The 15,890-nt window shown below is 39.1% G+C and overlaps 1 protein-coding gene across 3 annotated transcripts in view; it reads left to right on the top strand.

The window, feature by feature from the left end:
- Positions 1-15,890, top strand: part of DOCK1 (dedicator of cytokinesis 1) — a 323,968-nt gene that overhangs the window by 47,632 nt on the left and 260,446 nt on the right. For 2 of the 3 annotated variants that reach the window (XM_075504339.1, XM_075504341.1), the window contains 8 exons: positions 1,354-1,496; positions 4,060-4,185; positions 5,598-5,722; positions 6,040-6,138; positions 7,317-7,389; positions 8,616-8,719; positions 9,195-9,378; positions 15,504-15,601. In XM_075504339.1, the coding sequence (XP_075360454.1) occupies positions 1,354-1,496; positions 4,060-4,185; positions 5,598-5,722; positions 6,040-6,138; positions 7,317-7,389; positions 8,616-8,719; positions 9,195-9,378; positions 15,504-15,601 (952 nt within the window). The remainder of the gene's footprint in view (positions 1-1,353; positions 1,497-4,059; positions 4,186-5,597; positions 5,723-6,039; positions 6,139-7,316; positions 7,390-8,615; positions 8,720-9,194; positions 9,379-15,503; positions 15,602-15,890) is intronic. The other variant, XM_075504340.1, reaches the window with a different exon arrangement.

Genomic DNA, 15,890 nt, shown 5'->3' with positions numbered 1-15,890 from the left:
TTATGTTATCCATTAGTATATTAATCAAGAAATTCAGCTATTCAGAGGGTTTTTAATAATATTAAAACAAAAAAAAAGCTTGAAATAATGTAATCTCAAATTAACTTTATTTTGGAAAATAGGCTTAATTCGGAAGCCCCTGTGGTTTGAAGATGTAGGGCTATTGAGAGGACTGCAAGGTCTGCAGGTGCTGTAGGGAGCCGAGCGGGTGTGTGCCTCATGTCTGAAATGGTTTTGTTTGTATGCAGCCGTGTTGCTGGAGTGGTGTGGAGGGTGTTAATGTGAAAAGCAGGAGTACGATTCCATTTTTCAAGGAGAACAGGGGTTTTTAGGGAAGAGTGTGTTCATGATATGTTTATTGTGTGGTAAACAATAGCAAGCTTATTTTTTAGTGAGTGTGGAAGTATGCAATGAAAATGAATCTTTGTGTATCAAAGTGGATGCTAATGGAACATCTAGTTTTCTGCTCCATGAACACTAATTTATTTTTTCTGTATATATAAATCAGCTTTTTGAAAAGATGTACAATGTGGGTTTTTTCGCACTGAATTAAAACATTCTTGTGAAAAAGTATATTCCAAAGACTGTGAATAATGTGAAAACACGCAATGAATGCTGGTGTCAGTATTTCCAACGTAGACTTAGGCTGTATATATGAGCCATATTTTTCTTCTCATTCCATGCTTTGCTTCTGTTGTACCACATGCGGTTCTGTTTTCATATCTTTGTTTGTATTCATTCACTAGCCACCAACACAATGGCTGTCAAAAGCACTTGCAAGATTACTTAAATGACACCTAATGCTGCTGTTTATTTATAGTTTCCATCTTTTCATTTATTCATCAAGTTTAACAGAACGTTTGGATTATCTGCTTTTCTTCTCCTGTGCCATTTCTGTGAGATTTACGGTAGCTTTTCCTTCGGACGGTATGCACTGCTGCTTAACCTGTGGAACAGCAGAAGTGACCCTGGAGGTGTTGCAGGGCCAGTCTGCTATGTATATATTAAAGAGAAAACTGCCTGTATAGGTTTTCACTGCTTAACAGGGGATTCTCAGGTGGGAGACATCCTTCCTGTCCTCACAAAGTGTTACTGGGGCCTGTGCATGCATGTCCCTGAAGGGAGAAGTAACAACGCAAGTGTGCTGTACTTCTCTGTGGTAGATCAGCGTTCTTCTGATTAATGATCTTCCTCTGTCTTTCTTGTTACCTTTCCTGTCCTCTGTCTTGCGTTGACTAATAAATACTCTTTGTCACAACTATGATATGATCTTTTGTGTTCCCTTGTTACTGTGACTTCTGGTTTTCTGTGACCCTTTGTTTCCTGGTGTTGGTCGTCATGTGCATCCTCCAGGCTAGCGTTGGATGACGCCATTCGACACAAGCAGCTGAACATATCATCCCGTTTTTCACCCAGGGTGGCAGGGGAGAATGATTTCCTTCAGACTGTTATAAACAAAGTGATTGCTGCTAAAGAAGTTAACCACAAGGGTCAGGGTATGTACCGTTCTTTATATACACTGGTGTACCTAAAACTGCTCATCGCTTGATTTGCAACGTGTGATGATTTTAATTTTGGAATCAAGGGTGCATAATATTACCTTCACTTGTTCACTGCCATGCGGTGACAGAAAATGTGTTTGCACGGTTTGTTCCCCCCCTTCCCCATCCTTCAGGGCTCATTCTGCTATTCCCCCCAGCCCCACGCCTTTCCCCCCTTCCCCGTGTTAACTCTGCAGGTTATCTGTCCTTTCTCCGCCTTGTCCATCGCTTGGACATCTTTATATCTCTGTACTGGGAACGATGACTCAGGGAGTCGGCTCTCATGCCCTTGAGCTGCAGACTTTGGCCTCCTCACATTGAAGGAAGGGATATTCTCTTCCTTCGCCTTATTTTTCCGCTTCGCAGCTGTGCTCGCAGCATTTGGCTCCCTCTCAAGAAGACCAGGGCATTGCTCCCGCCAGCACCGCGCCCGCCTGAGCTCGGAGGTGGTAAGGATGGAGCCAGAGCAAGGCCACCCCGCTGATACCTTATCCTATGGGCTGCTCGGGTTGCTGCTGTAACTCAGCGTACGCTCTGTTGACGTGAAACTGAGTTTGCTTCCAAAGTCTGGGGTTTTGGTGGTTTTTTCTTTTCCTTTTTTTTTTTTTTTTTTTTTTTTGGTGTGTGTGTGTGGTTCCCCCCCCCCCCCTAATTTTTTAATGCAACACTTCATGATCATAATGTGTCTACCAGTTAAAAAGTGAATTGTGTGATGGCTCAGTTATTACTGGACTAGCTTCAATATTTTTTGGGGGGGAGTCTGGACTAGTATACTATTAGGCAGGCTAATGCTGAGTTTCCACCTGACACTATGTGTGTGTACATCTGAATCACTTGTAGGGGGTATCTGAACAAAAGACCCAAGGAAAATGATATATTTTTTGCTGTTTTTTAAAATTAATTCATAGCAAATAAAATCTAAATAAACTTTTAAAATTATCCATTAGCTGAAGAGGAAAACTTAGATCTGCTTTTCCCCCGTTTTTACCTGCAGCCAGTGTGTATTGGAAAGGAGGAAACGTTTCAGCTGCTTTGATTCACTTCAGATTCTTTCCCTAAGAAAGGCGCCCAAGCAAACAGAAAAAGATTAAGAGTTGTTGCTTAGCCAGTCAGTGTAGGTACAGTTACTATTTAATGAAATAGCAGCTGTTAGAACCATCTCTGGCAACAAGTCAGCATATAGCCTTTTATAAGAGATTTTTAACAGAAGAGAAAGCTAGCTGCCAAATATGTACAAAATGAATGCGTAGTTAATTGTGTGTGTAACAGGATAACCCACAATTTGTTTCATAGATGAATATTTTTGGGGTATTTTTCATAGATTTTAATTTTAGGATTTTCTTCTGCAAATTGCTGCTGTAATTATTTCGTGCTTAAACTTGATTGCCAGTCACTTTAACAAGTGGGTAAGACTTCTTTTCCCCCCTCCAGCTTTGGTATCTTTCTTTTTCCTGTAACAAGCGTGCCTGATGTTAGTTGGCAAGCAGCAGCTTTTTAGTGGCGCCTTCTGCTACTGAAGAGAAACACGTCAACTGTGTAAAGCTGATGCTGTGGATTTCTTTGTGCTCAGTGCAGTAAAAACAACTTGTGGGAGTGGTGGTGATGAATCCGTTCAGGGTACATATCTGCTGTTGGTGCTGGCTTTATTGGCATCTCGATATTGGTTGGTTGTAATACTTCAGTTTTTCCATTCGAATCAACGTTGCCACTTCTCTTTCTTCTTGTGGAAGAGAAACGTTCCATTAGAAAGAACTTGTGAGAGTTCAAAGGAGAGATGAAAGCTTGAGGCAGTTCTGCTAATGGCTTAGTAACTATATTTCCACGATACCCTTTGTGGAAGACTTGAGTGACGAGAGAAGTCTAGTTCTCCAAGTTCTGTGAGGAGGAGGGATTCTTCTGTGGTCACTCCGGCTTCGTGCCAAGGGTACGGTAGGCTTGCTTCCATTTTCACAGCCCAGACTTCAGTGGGTCCAGCTGATAACCAAGGATTTCCTCCTTCCAATTTATGTTTCTGGTGCTGCTAAGCTGTTTTTCTTCTGAATGGAAACCTGTTCTATTGAAATTTTTAGGCTGTGAATAACATTTTTGGCTTTAGTAAGCCTGTGCATGGGAAGCTGTATGCATCTGGTTTGAACATCTGCCTAACTCCTCCCTATGAAGACACCTTCTAGATGGTATTGCTGCAAAGTGCACAATAAAAAGGCCCGAATCCTTATCTTGCACAGATTTCCAGTTTCTCGGGTTTTTTATTAGCCAGTCAGCTTCCAGGTGAGGATTTTTATACAGTTTTCCAGAAAGTTTTACATAATCAGACATACTTATGTGTGCTGTACTCATGTTTCTGCTTGAAGGCGTGGGAATTGTTTTAGTTTTTAAAAATACTTTGTAAAGCGTATTTTTTGTAAATGAAGAGCAGTTACCCTAATGTACGTTCTTGCATTTTAGAATGTGTAAAAAGAAATCTTTAGTAAGTAGGAAAAAAAACACCAGTTGAATAACTGTGGTTTTTACACAACAGGTTTGTGGGTGACTTTGAAACTTCTTCCAGGAGATATTCATCAGATTAGGAAAGAGTTTCCACACTTAGTGGATAGGTCAACAGCTGTGGCTCGGAAAATGGGGTTTCCTGAGATTATTATGCCTGGTAAGCCATTGTGTGAATTAACGCTGCTTTGTTATATTTTAACCTTCTTCAAATATCTGTATGTATGGAAGCTTTGGGGGGAAAAAAAAAAGATGCATTTGAGCTGTGGGATACATTACAAATAGTGGATCGTCAAAGGATTTCATCTCATTTAAAATAAACGTAAAATACTTTGGTAATACCTGCTACATGTGCTGCATAAATAAATAAAACTAACCACCCCCCCAAAAGATGTGATATCACAGTGACAGTGGAAATTCTCCTCTTTCTCCAGTGAAGAAAAATGTATACAAAGTAAATGCTTCATATTCTCTCCTTAGCAAGGACATACGTAAAACTTATATCCTGTGATGAATCCAAACCAGAAAGATTTTTCAGAGGAACAGCCTTGATTTAGAGATACGCAAGTCTCTTAGGGTTTGTACTAGATTTGGATAATGTATATGAAAGAAAGCCATATTGTCCTTTTTTAATACGCATATTCTGTGCATGTTCAATTCTGGTGTTTACAAAAAACCCCCCCGAAACGTGGTGCTTCTCAAAATAAAAATTGCCATAAGCAACAGACTACAGAAAAAACCCTGCAATGTCCTTTTTCAGATTGATGGGCTCTGGAGGATCCATTAGATATTTTCAAAAAACATCCCAGTTCCAGCTCTCCCTGTGGTTGCCGACTGTGCGCTTGTCAGTTGTTTTGCTGGATACCCAGTATGGTATAAGTGCCTCAGCACCTCTGCTTGTTGTGATCGTATGTTGGCACGTAAACCGTCTGCCTCATGAAATTATTGGAAATCCCGTTTCCACAGTTCGTTTTCAAAATTTCAATTGAATTGGGGTGTAGTTGAAGACCATTTTTAGACATAAAGCTAAATACAACCCTCCCCTGCAACCCCCAAGCCAGCAAAAACATCAAACCACTTCCTGATGTAACAAGTTAAACAGACCTCTGTAGGCTGTTTAAATATTTTTAAATTGCAAAATATCTGTGTATGGGATAAATTAATGACTGTGGTGAAATTCATCCTTTCAAATTAATAATGAAAGAAGTTGTGTTAAAAAAAAAAAAAAAAAGTGATATGAGTACGTGATTTTAATGATGATGTGGTGTTCTTTCAGTCCAGAAAGATTGTGTGATTTTTTTGTTTGTTTGTTTGCTAGATTCAGCTTGCTGCACCATGAGTTGATAGTTCAGACTTTAGAAGTCTTAGTAGAATTTTAGCTAAACAGCTATTTTCAGTACTACTAGTTTTGAATGTTCAAGATACTATGGCTTTTAAATGCTTTGCCATGTATAGGTACGATTGCTGTTACAAAAGTGGGTTGCTCATTGTTTCTATGCATCATTGGTTTCACAAATGAATAGGTATACGGTGAAAATTGCTAAGAACTCTGTGCTTTGCTTTTTCTTTTAGGTGATGTTCGTAATGACATCTATGTAACATTGGTTCAGGGAGATTTTGACAAAGGCAGTAAAACAACAGCAAAGAATGTAGAAGTTACAGTATCTGTTTATGATGAAGATGGCAAAAGATTAGAGGTATTAAAGTATTTAACAAGTGGGGTTTTTTGATTTTGATACATATCTGTTTAAGCCTTTTCAACATCTTTCTCTATATTTGTCAACTTAAGTCCCTCTTTTTATTTACAACAAAATTTTCTCCTTTGTCATAACTAAATACATCTTGCCATATCGGTGCATGCGCTTTGATACTCATTTCATGAGGAGCTCTGAGCGTGAGCCATTCTGTCTTATTTTGACTTACTTCACTAATTTTTTTCTTTGTTTGTTTATTTGAATGAAAAAGTGGAGTTAAGATAGACATAAACATTTTCGCTTTTGTTTGTGTTTTCAAGAGTGTTATTTTTCCTGGCGCTGGTGATGAAGCCATCTCAGAGTACAAGTCAGTAATATATTACCAAGTAAAGCAGCCTCGCTGGTTTGAGACTGTAAAGGTATATAAACTGTTACAATAACTTCCTCTGTGTGGGTTAATATGCAATTAATACAGGTTTCCCTGGAAAGCCTTGAGAAACAAAACTAGGGAAATTCAATGCTTGTGATCGTGCTTAGCAGAACAAAAGGAATAGCTCTGCTACGGAAGGCTTTCAGAGACTGCTGGAAAATAGATTTGACTTTTATTGCCTAATGCGTTTTATTTCATCCTTTTGGTCAAGATGACTGTTACAGGGGCACTCCAACATCTGTTTAGGAGTGGTTTGGAGTGGTTTACTCTATTTCCACGAAGCTGACCTAGAGAAGCAGGATATTAAGGTTTAAAACACAACTGCTGTAGTGTTGAACTCATCAGTGTTTTGGGATCTGTCTGATTGTGCTTTAAGCTTGCTGAATTTGCTTGGGTAATAACATTTTAGTTTAAATGCCAAGTTTTAATATTACAGAGGAGGCTGATGTTAGCTTTATAAAATGTATTCTGTCTAGCTGTAGTCAGTGGGAGGAGTGTATGTGTACTGAGAAGGGACTTAAGGCTTATGGCCATTGTTTTAAGTCCAAAGGTGCTCTTGTTGCATCTGTAGACAGAAAGTGGCTGCTAGGGAATGGCAGAAACCTAGACGTGGTGTTGGGGAGCAGTGTATAGCACAGCGCCTGAATGTGGGTGTGATTAAGAAAATACAACTGCTCTAGCAAAAATACTGGGGGAAAAGAGCATTCATTCCATCTCTGCACATGGGTTACATGTGGATCAGAGAGACACTAATAGTGTATGTAGTACAAGTGTTGCATACATAACGGATATGTTCAGAATTTTTGCTTTGTTGATAATCAAGTTCACCTCTACCAGTCAGCCTCAAGAGGGGCTCATTCCTGAGCTGGGGGGAGCGGTAGGGGAGGCTTTGAGGTTACAGCCCAACATCTGAAGTTGCAGGTCTTGTTGGGTAGCTTAAAAGGCTTGCTTCGTTCCTTCTCTCTTTCTTGGTGCAAGAATGGGCAATTTTCCTGGAGAATCTATAACCTTTCAAGGTCTTCTATGGCAAAATGAAGCTGGTACTTAACTGAAAGAGCCAAGCATATTGTTGAAAGGTGTCTAGATGCGATCTGGTAGTGGTTGATGATGTTTGAAGATACTGTACTGACTGTTTTCTTTCTCCGTCCTTTTTCCCAATACGTGAAGGTCGCAATCCCCATTGAGGATGTGAACCGCAGTCATTTAAGGTTCACGTTCCGTCATAGATCATCACAGGACTGTGAGTAATTCAGCCTTTTCGTTATGGTTCTTACCAGTGTCTGGTGCCAAAAGCTGCTGAAACAAGCATAACGTTCCTAATCTGTAATTGACTATAGTCATTGCTTTTAGTGCGGGGATAAGTGTGGTTTTTTTTTTTTTTGCCTGCTTATTTTATGTTGGCATCTCAGCTTCTTTTTCCCTTTACATCTTCCTCACTCTTACCTATCAACATCAAGTTCTTCCTTTCCTGCCCATTTATTTCTCCAAGTCAAATAAAAGGGCTGGTGAATAAAGCTTTCATTTAGCAACTGAAAGGGTTGTGGTATTATATATCTTAGAGGTAGGTGGGTAGGGAGTTGTGAAGATATTTAACAACCCTACGTGTGAAATGGGAACGTGAAAGAATTTGCAGTGGTTTTAGCATCAGTAATTGAAGACTTAGCTATTAAGAAACTTGGTTTCTGCTTCTGTTTCTCAGACTGACTTGTGGTTGTTTTGAAGTAATTTTAGTCAAAAGATATTTGAGAGCTTGTGGTTTTCCTCGGCTTTTCTGTAACGTTGCTGGCAGCTGAGATGCTTTGAGCTGTTAAGGATCAGATCGAGACAGCTAGACATCTTCCATTTGTCAACAGTTGTTTTGTACTAAAGCTTGGGGATTTGCCTTGGTTGTGATAATGTTCATTCCATATAGTGATTACAGGGACTGGCTCTCTTGATAGGAATGCCTTTCTAAATCTGCAGCAATTTTTTTTTCTGTAGAATAAATGTGTAGACAAAAGCATTACTCAGGTAGTGTCCACTGGATGCATTCTAAGATATGTAATACTCTTAATGTATACTTACCTGTGTAATATGTAGGACATTACCCCGTAGTGGTTATTTAATTGAAGCTGTATATTTTGCAAATTGAGCATTAATAAAAGATTTACTTAGTTTAGAGAATGATACTTGCTCATGAAAACAATGTGCCTAAAATCAGTGTCATTAGTGTCAGAATTATGATTGTGCACTACAAATTACTAGAGTCAGAAATATTTTTATGATTCAAAAATTTAATTTGTCCATGGTTTAAATATTAATTAGAGGCTGTGCCTTAGGGCTGCAGGGCTTCTTGTACCTTTTCTCCAACTGAGAATCTTTACTGTGGTCATTCATTTATAGGTTATCCGTGTTTTTGAGATTAGGTGGACTGTCTGTACTAATATCAGATACTTAATTATGCTTTTTTGTTTGTTTTTGTAACAGCCAAAGATAAATCTGAGAAGATATTTGCCCTAGCATTTGTGAAGCTCATGAGATATGATGGAACAACTTTGAGAGATGGAGAACATGACCTTATAGTTTACAAGGTAGGATTTTGAGATACGTTAGTCTTTCCGTAGTAGCTAGCTCAGTGTGAGTACTACTGACTTTTAGTGAATTATTGATACAGAATTGCACAGGAAAATGTTACGGACTATTCTGTTAGACCAAGCAACTAAACAGTAAGTACTGTGCAATTTGCATATTTGACAGATTGATTGTTAAACCTGGAGTATGTTTTACAGGGCACGTTTTAATTTTTAAGGTGCTTGTTACTGAGTTTTTTATATGTGTTTTCATGACTGGGAAAAGTTACTTCTCTAGCCCTTTAAATAGCACATCTTGGCTCTAATCTGTAGACAAGTTAGTGCTAAATTACTGTTGGTAAAGACCCATTGGATAGCTCCATTTCTGGAGCAAACCTATGAAAATCCAGTGTAAATAATAAAATTTTATTATTACCATGGCTTTTTACTAGATATTTTAAAATTGTTTCATATTGTATTTAAAACACTACTATAGGCAGAAGCAAAGAAGCTGGAGGATGCCTCGACATATTTAAGTCTGCCATCCACTAAAATAGAATTGGAGGAAAAGGGACACTCTGCAACAGGGAAGAGCATGCAGAACCTCGGAAGCTGCACCATCAGTAAAGACTCTTTCCAGATTTCTACTCTAGTTTGTTCAACAAAACTTACCCAGAATGGTAAGTGGAGTAAGTGGGCAGTTGGAGTGGAGTTGTATGTACTGACTTTCCTGCCTTCTCCGTCCCCCTTCCTCTGTGAATGGATGGTGGGTTGTTTGCCATGCAGTCTTGGGTTAAATTGTCTGGATGCAGCAAAAGCACCTCCTGAGTGTGTGTACTCTCCAGCCTTTTCTCTGCGTATGGCCTTTGTTTTGCTTTAGAGCAGTACGTGTGTCTAAGAAAACAGAGGAATCCAAATTAAATGAAAATGGGAATATTGTTTGCCATTTTATACTGAGACTTTTGTACTGAAGTATACGGAAAACAGGCTCTGTGGCATTTTACCTCTCTGTGGGTATGAATAATAGCACGAAGAAAGAGGATGAGTTTGCTTTCAAGAGTAGGTAATACCATGGCTCTGCTGCCAAATAAGCCATTTTGTGTTATTTCCAAGGTGCAATATCTGTATCTTACGCCTGAAGAAAGCTCTGATGTTTTCTTGTGTTGGGCAGAAGGGATGTGAGCATGTGAATGCGTTGCATGGAGGTCACCCTCGTGTTCACACATCCTCACGTGAACACAGAGTACCAGGAATGGGACTGGCATATTTTGTTCTTTTTAAAACTTGCCTTATATACATTTTCCATGTGTATTTGTCAGCTGGCTGACTGCATCCAAAGGCTGTGGAAAGTAGAGCTGATGATGGCAGCCACCAAGGCAAATATTTCACATTTCCAGACTGCCCTCTCTGCAATTTTTGTGCTTCGTTGCCATGGAGCAGTCCCTTGTTCTCTTTGCTGCACCAGGAGTAGACTCGGGAGTGTGGGTGGGTCATTGAGATGTGAGTGAGTCATGCCAGGGAAAGGGATCATTCCTTCGTGACTCACGAGAAGGGAGGGCTTAGTTCAGATAGATCTGTCAGGAGTCGAGGTTGTGGATGAGGAGGGCTTGGGACGGGGGGGTGAGTGGGAATAGTGATTGGATTGTCATGTTGATGAGTTCTCCTCTGTCCAGGGGGAAAGTTCCTACTCTGGTACGACTTCGTAGGCAACTCACAATTTTATTGCAGTGTTTTTCAGTGGCATCTCTGTTATAGCACATCCTAGGTGTTTCGTATTCGGAGCACATCAGATTCACTGCAGTCTGGCAGTCTTATAGCCTAAGAGGGTGTTTAGCAAAAAATTCAGCAGTGATTTTGGAATTTTGTAGCAGAGATGGGATCATAGCTCAACAGTAACAGAGTGGTTTTGGGGTTTTGTAGAACGCAGAAACCAGCATGTGGAATTGAGCTGCTGTTTGTTTGCGATATGATTAGTGATTTTTTTTTTTTCCCCCCTCAGTCTTTCCTAGTGCTTCTTAGTAGTTAGAATTATTTCACAGTGATCAATATATTGATGTTGCTTTCGCAGAACTATAATTAAAATCAAGATTGAGCACTGTTTAGTGCTTAATTTACATATAATTTGCTTTGAACTTTTGAGCTTTATTTAATGTTACTGTTAATTATGTTGTCTGTGAAACTTTTTCTCAAAGTTGCCAAAGCCTTTTCTCTTTCTTCAAAGAATTTTGACATTATTAAACAAGATCACCATGCATCCTTAAGCAATTTAGAAAAGAAAAAAATTTCATCATTGAATTCCTCCCTCAAGTATAATTTTTAATCTAAAAATTGGCAGCACTGTTCAGATGATAGTTTCTGAAGCTGATTTTAACTTCTGTAAAATTGTTGGTTAATATTCTTACTTTAACTTTCTTAAAAATAAGTAAGTAAAGATCCATGATTATCTTCATTTACCAAAATGTTGAGCCAAAATATAATTTTCTCCTTTCGGTCATCTATAATAGTTCTTTCTTCACCTTCCATAAGTTATCTTAGAATAGGTTTTAATGGTTATTTTTAGTAATTCTGACAGTATGTTAATAAATCATATGGCTCTTTCTGCATTGTATTTGATGTTGCAGACTATCCTTTTTGTATATAAGCTCTTTGAACACTCACTTGACTTCAGTTCTCTATGAACAGTAGGTTATTAATGTTGCGTTTCTGTTAGTAATCGATGTCCTTAGCATCTGAAAAGTCTCCAAAATAGCAAACTTGGCCAGTGGTAAGACTTCAGTTATTTTCTTTGAGAGAAAGTGATAGTACGAAGTACCTAATTAGTTAACATTTGAGCAGTTGTTAGTGATTTGTGGCAGAATATATTATAGCAACACATTTCCTGGCCTTTTCTTAGATTTTTGCATTTAATTTTGAGGAAGAGTGGCAATAAAAGCCAATGAGGAGGACCGTCCAAAATCAGCAAAAAACCCCCAACCTCAGGAATCGGCGAGAAGGTCAGCTCTTGGAGGCATCAGAAGTTGCTGTTCATCATTTTGCCTCTTGGCCAGATTCCCCTCCTTTGCCATCTGAGGCAGAAGAGAATGTTCTTCCTCCCATATCCACAGGACTATGGCAGCACATGCCTTTATTTTTATTGTACTCTCAAGACTTTGTATAACAAACATGTCCTTTATGGACTGAAGAAACACTTTGACATGAACATCAAGTGCATTTTTGTCTAATGAAATAGAGCTTCTATATTAAAACTCTGGAATTTAAGAATTGATACGAAACTGTATCACACTAGAGAGGTGTGTGTGTTGAAGTCGTGACTGGCAGTGCTGCTCTCACCTGATGTATTAACAGGCGATGTGGCGCTGGGTCCCCACCTTCTCTAGGGGTGGTTGGCTCTTTGATACCTCACACTTGCTTTGCTACTGCTTACATGTTGTGGGGCACTGAATGCATCAGCAGACACCCCGAGTTTGTGGGATTTTTTTGGTTTTGTTTTTTATTGGTTTTCTTGGAGTTTGTTTGTTTGTTTTGTTTTTTTTTTTTTAAGGTCAGAAGTGAGAAATTTGATCCCATATGTTATGGGATATCTGCTTGCAGTTGATAACATCTCAGTGTGTCTCTCTGAGGTGGGAAATGTTGGGCCTTCTGTTCTTAGGGTAAACGGATAGCAAGGTCTGTTTTGAATCTGTCCCTGATGTCATGTCCAGCTCAGGGTTGTGCATTGATTTTGTTTTCCTTTTTCTGAGTAGCTTGTTGAGCTATGACCAACTGAGGTCTTGTTTTCTCCTGCATAGGCAAGGCAGTTTTGGTATTTGAATCTTCCTTTTTGGTCATCTAGAAGCTGGAGATACCAGGAAATAGAGAAGGAGGGGCAACATGGCATCAAAAGCCACATCCCCCTCTACATGAAGACTGCCTGTGGATAGTAAAACTTAGCCGTGCCTCTTATAGGGCTATCAAGATGGATGTCCTTTTATTATCAGGGTGATGGGAATAGAACTGAAATTGCATTAATGGGCTTGCTGGAAAATTTTTCTGATTACCTGTAGCCAGAGAGCTGTCTAGTGTTCAACCCGTGTATTTGCCGTTGTGAAGCATCCAGGGTGTCTGTAAGGCTTAGTCAAAGTATTCCTAAGTTTTCTTTTCTGCCTGAAGGTCTCAAACCTCTAGGTAATAGTGGCTGTTACTGATCTGGAGTCAAGACTTCGAGGAACCAAGGAGACTAGGCTTTCAGAAAACAGTTGGGAGGAATTTTACTTAGTCATTCAGCACAACTGATAATTAAAAAAAAAAAAAAAAAGCAATACACGATATGACAAATTCAGGTGCTTACAGTGGCATAAAAATGAAGATGTAAATACAGAATTAAAACAAGTCATAAAGAGTGGAAATTCAAATGCTTAAAGTCACAGAGGGAGGATTATTTCAAAGAACACATTAGAGTGGAAATATTACCTAACTTGAATTCAGTGGCTGGGCTTTGAGAAAAGTTTGGGTATCTCTATAGGGAAACCTTTGCGTAGATACAGGTCAAGGAAAGTATATAACCAGGAAGTTGGACCATTTGATTCCAACTGCTAAATACAATGTAAAAGAAAATCTTCATATAGTCAATATAATCATAAATGGCATTAACCCAAATAAAGTAAAGTTGCTATTGGCTACTTGGCAGGCTAGACGTTTGTTCTAACCCTTTGCAATTGAAAATCCTTGTTCTGTCTTCTTCCTCTGGTATTTTCTGATCACAGAAATTTCACTTGACCTAGGCCGACTACAGTATCACTATTTACTATAGGCTAAAATACTGTTTTAGATTCTTACCCTGCTCTACTTACTGTATTATTTTATACCTAGACCTATTGAAAGGGTAGGATTAACTGACTGACTGGTACTTTGCTGGGGTTAATGCTTGCAGTAACAGAGTGAATGCACATTTTTACTGTACTCTGTAACTTATTTTTCTCTTTCTGGTAGTTGGACTGCATTGACATTTTCTGTTCACATATGTATATTCATTTAGCATTTGCTGTGTCATCACACTGAAAGTACGCGTGGGTTTGTTTTCTTGGGGCAATACACGATGCCATTCAGAGGTAGTCTGTGGGCTGGCTTTTGTTCAGATCATTTCTTTTGTCAAGCTGGTGCCTTTTTAGAAGTCAGACTGAAACCAAATTCAGTTGTGGATAGCTGATACAAACATATTCATGAAACCCCTTGGATAACTCATGGAGGCAGCTTTACTTCTCTTCCAGAAGTAATTTTTCTGTTAATGTTGAGCTTCTAAGACTATGGTTTCAGCCTATAGACTCCTTATAGGATATATTAAAAAAATAAAAAATTGTAAAAATTGAGGGCTTGGATTGTTCAAAGCTATAATGTAGTAAAATGCTCTTCACTTCTACTCCCAAAGAGATGATAAAAAGGCTTGGTTTGAGTGCTGCTCAGAGGGGAATCTATCCCAAGGAGAACTGCAGTCCATTCCACTAGAAGTAATTTTATTTATTGCTTAGCATGAAAGATTTTGGGGAAGGTGTAGCAGCTGCTCTGGGTTTCTGCGTATAATTTCCAGAATATACTTTGCAGATGCATGCCTTGGTAAACATTTTGTTGGTTGCTTTGAAAGTTTGAATAAAAGAAGTGAGGGGGTATTGGTTGGGGGAAGCTGTCTGTCCTTACTGTTTAAGAGTTACACTGGGCAGAATTCACATAATGTTAACCATGCTGGGGGGAGGCAACGTGCGGTAGTAATCCAGTGGCTAAACTGAAGGTGGACAGTCTTTAAAATCTCCGATTTGTCTCTCTTTAGGGGCTTCTACTGAGGATGACTTACGGATAGTTTGTTTTGTGCTGAAAACTGACTTCTAATGGGGCAGGGAGGGATTTATTTTCCTGATTGAAATGAAAAATTTCCTGAATTTTTCCCTGATGCTAGTTTGGCTAAGGCAGGATGAGCTTGAGGTTTTGGGTTTGTGGGCAATTTGGGTCACATCTCAACAAATGCTAGGGTGGGTTTCACTTACTGGTGCTCCAGTGTGGTGGTTAATATTTACCAGAGTGCTTATTTACGGGGGAACCCCAATTGTGAGTTGCCTCGTGAGAAGTTTTCCTTAAAGGAAACTGAAAAATGGTGTTGTGGCTCTTTATGACTAATAAAAGAGAGAGAGCTTGCCTTCTGTATTCCCTTCTTTATCAGTGAATGCTAAAGTGACACAATCTTAATAGTGGGATGTAGAATTTGGGGACAAGACCGTTTGCAGTTGATTTGTTTTGTGATCTTGTCTGTACCCTAGCTCTCCACCACTTGGAAGCAACCAAGAAATTTTGGGCATTATGAGTTATTAAGCAGACAGCTTTCCACTGAATTAGCTTAGTTTGCAACTGTTTGCCTTGCATCGTGCCTTATTTTCTTTTCGGTTTATTCAGTGAGAGCAAAGAAGCTAGAAACATTAATGCTGGAAGAGTCATGGCCCTGTAGATATGACTGTGTTGGTGGCTGACTAATTTCATTTTGGCATCTTTTTCTAAACACACAACTGTAGTGCACAACAAATTAAAACTGAGGGATCAGACTTTCTTGGCCTAGATTTTAATGCTGACATTTCAAAAGCAGTCTGCTTTTTTGAAAGCCTTTCAGAATTCTTTCATGATAGAAGTAGCGTACTAGGTTTCTGCAGTGTCGGAGGCATACTAGAAACATACGTTGTTGTCCAGTGAAAACGGCTGACCTATGGAAGTAAACCTATTCGTCCTGTTACGGGGTGTGAGTGAAAGTAAATATCCTGTATGATACAATTGTTTTTCTTATTCCTAGTTGATCTCTTGGGACTTCTGAAATGGCGATCTAACACAAACCTGTTGCAGCAGAATTTGAAGCAGCTGATGAAAGTTGATGGTGGTGAAGTGGTTAAGGTAACAAATTAACTTCTTTAAAAATAAATTTGCTATCATAATTTTGCTGAATCTCATATTTTGAGGTATTCATATCTTTGTGTCCCCCCCCCTTACTGCACGCACTTGCACATTAAATTGTAACCAGGTATTTCTCAGCGTTCAGGATGCTAATGCCCTTCTCCCTGCCCTCAAAAAACATTTCAGATGTTGAGTACTGGTAAAACACATGTAAAATGCAAATTTCTGAAAATGTAGGGTGGGTGTTTTTTTTTTTTTTTAGCACTTTATCAAATTTTTATATACAGGT

Source organism: Mycteria americana, chromosome 6 (assembly GCF_035582795.1).
Source record: "Mycteria americana isolate JAX WOST 10 ecotype Jacksonville Zoo and Gardens chromosome 6, USCA_MyAme_1.0, whole genome shotgun sequence".
Taxonomy (NCBI): Eukaryota; Metazoa; Chordata; class Aves; order Ciconiiformes; family Ciconiidae; genus Mycteria; species Mycteria americana.
Note: the sequence above shows the minus strand (reverse complement) of the source record. Positions and strands in the feature narration are given on the sequence as shown.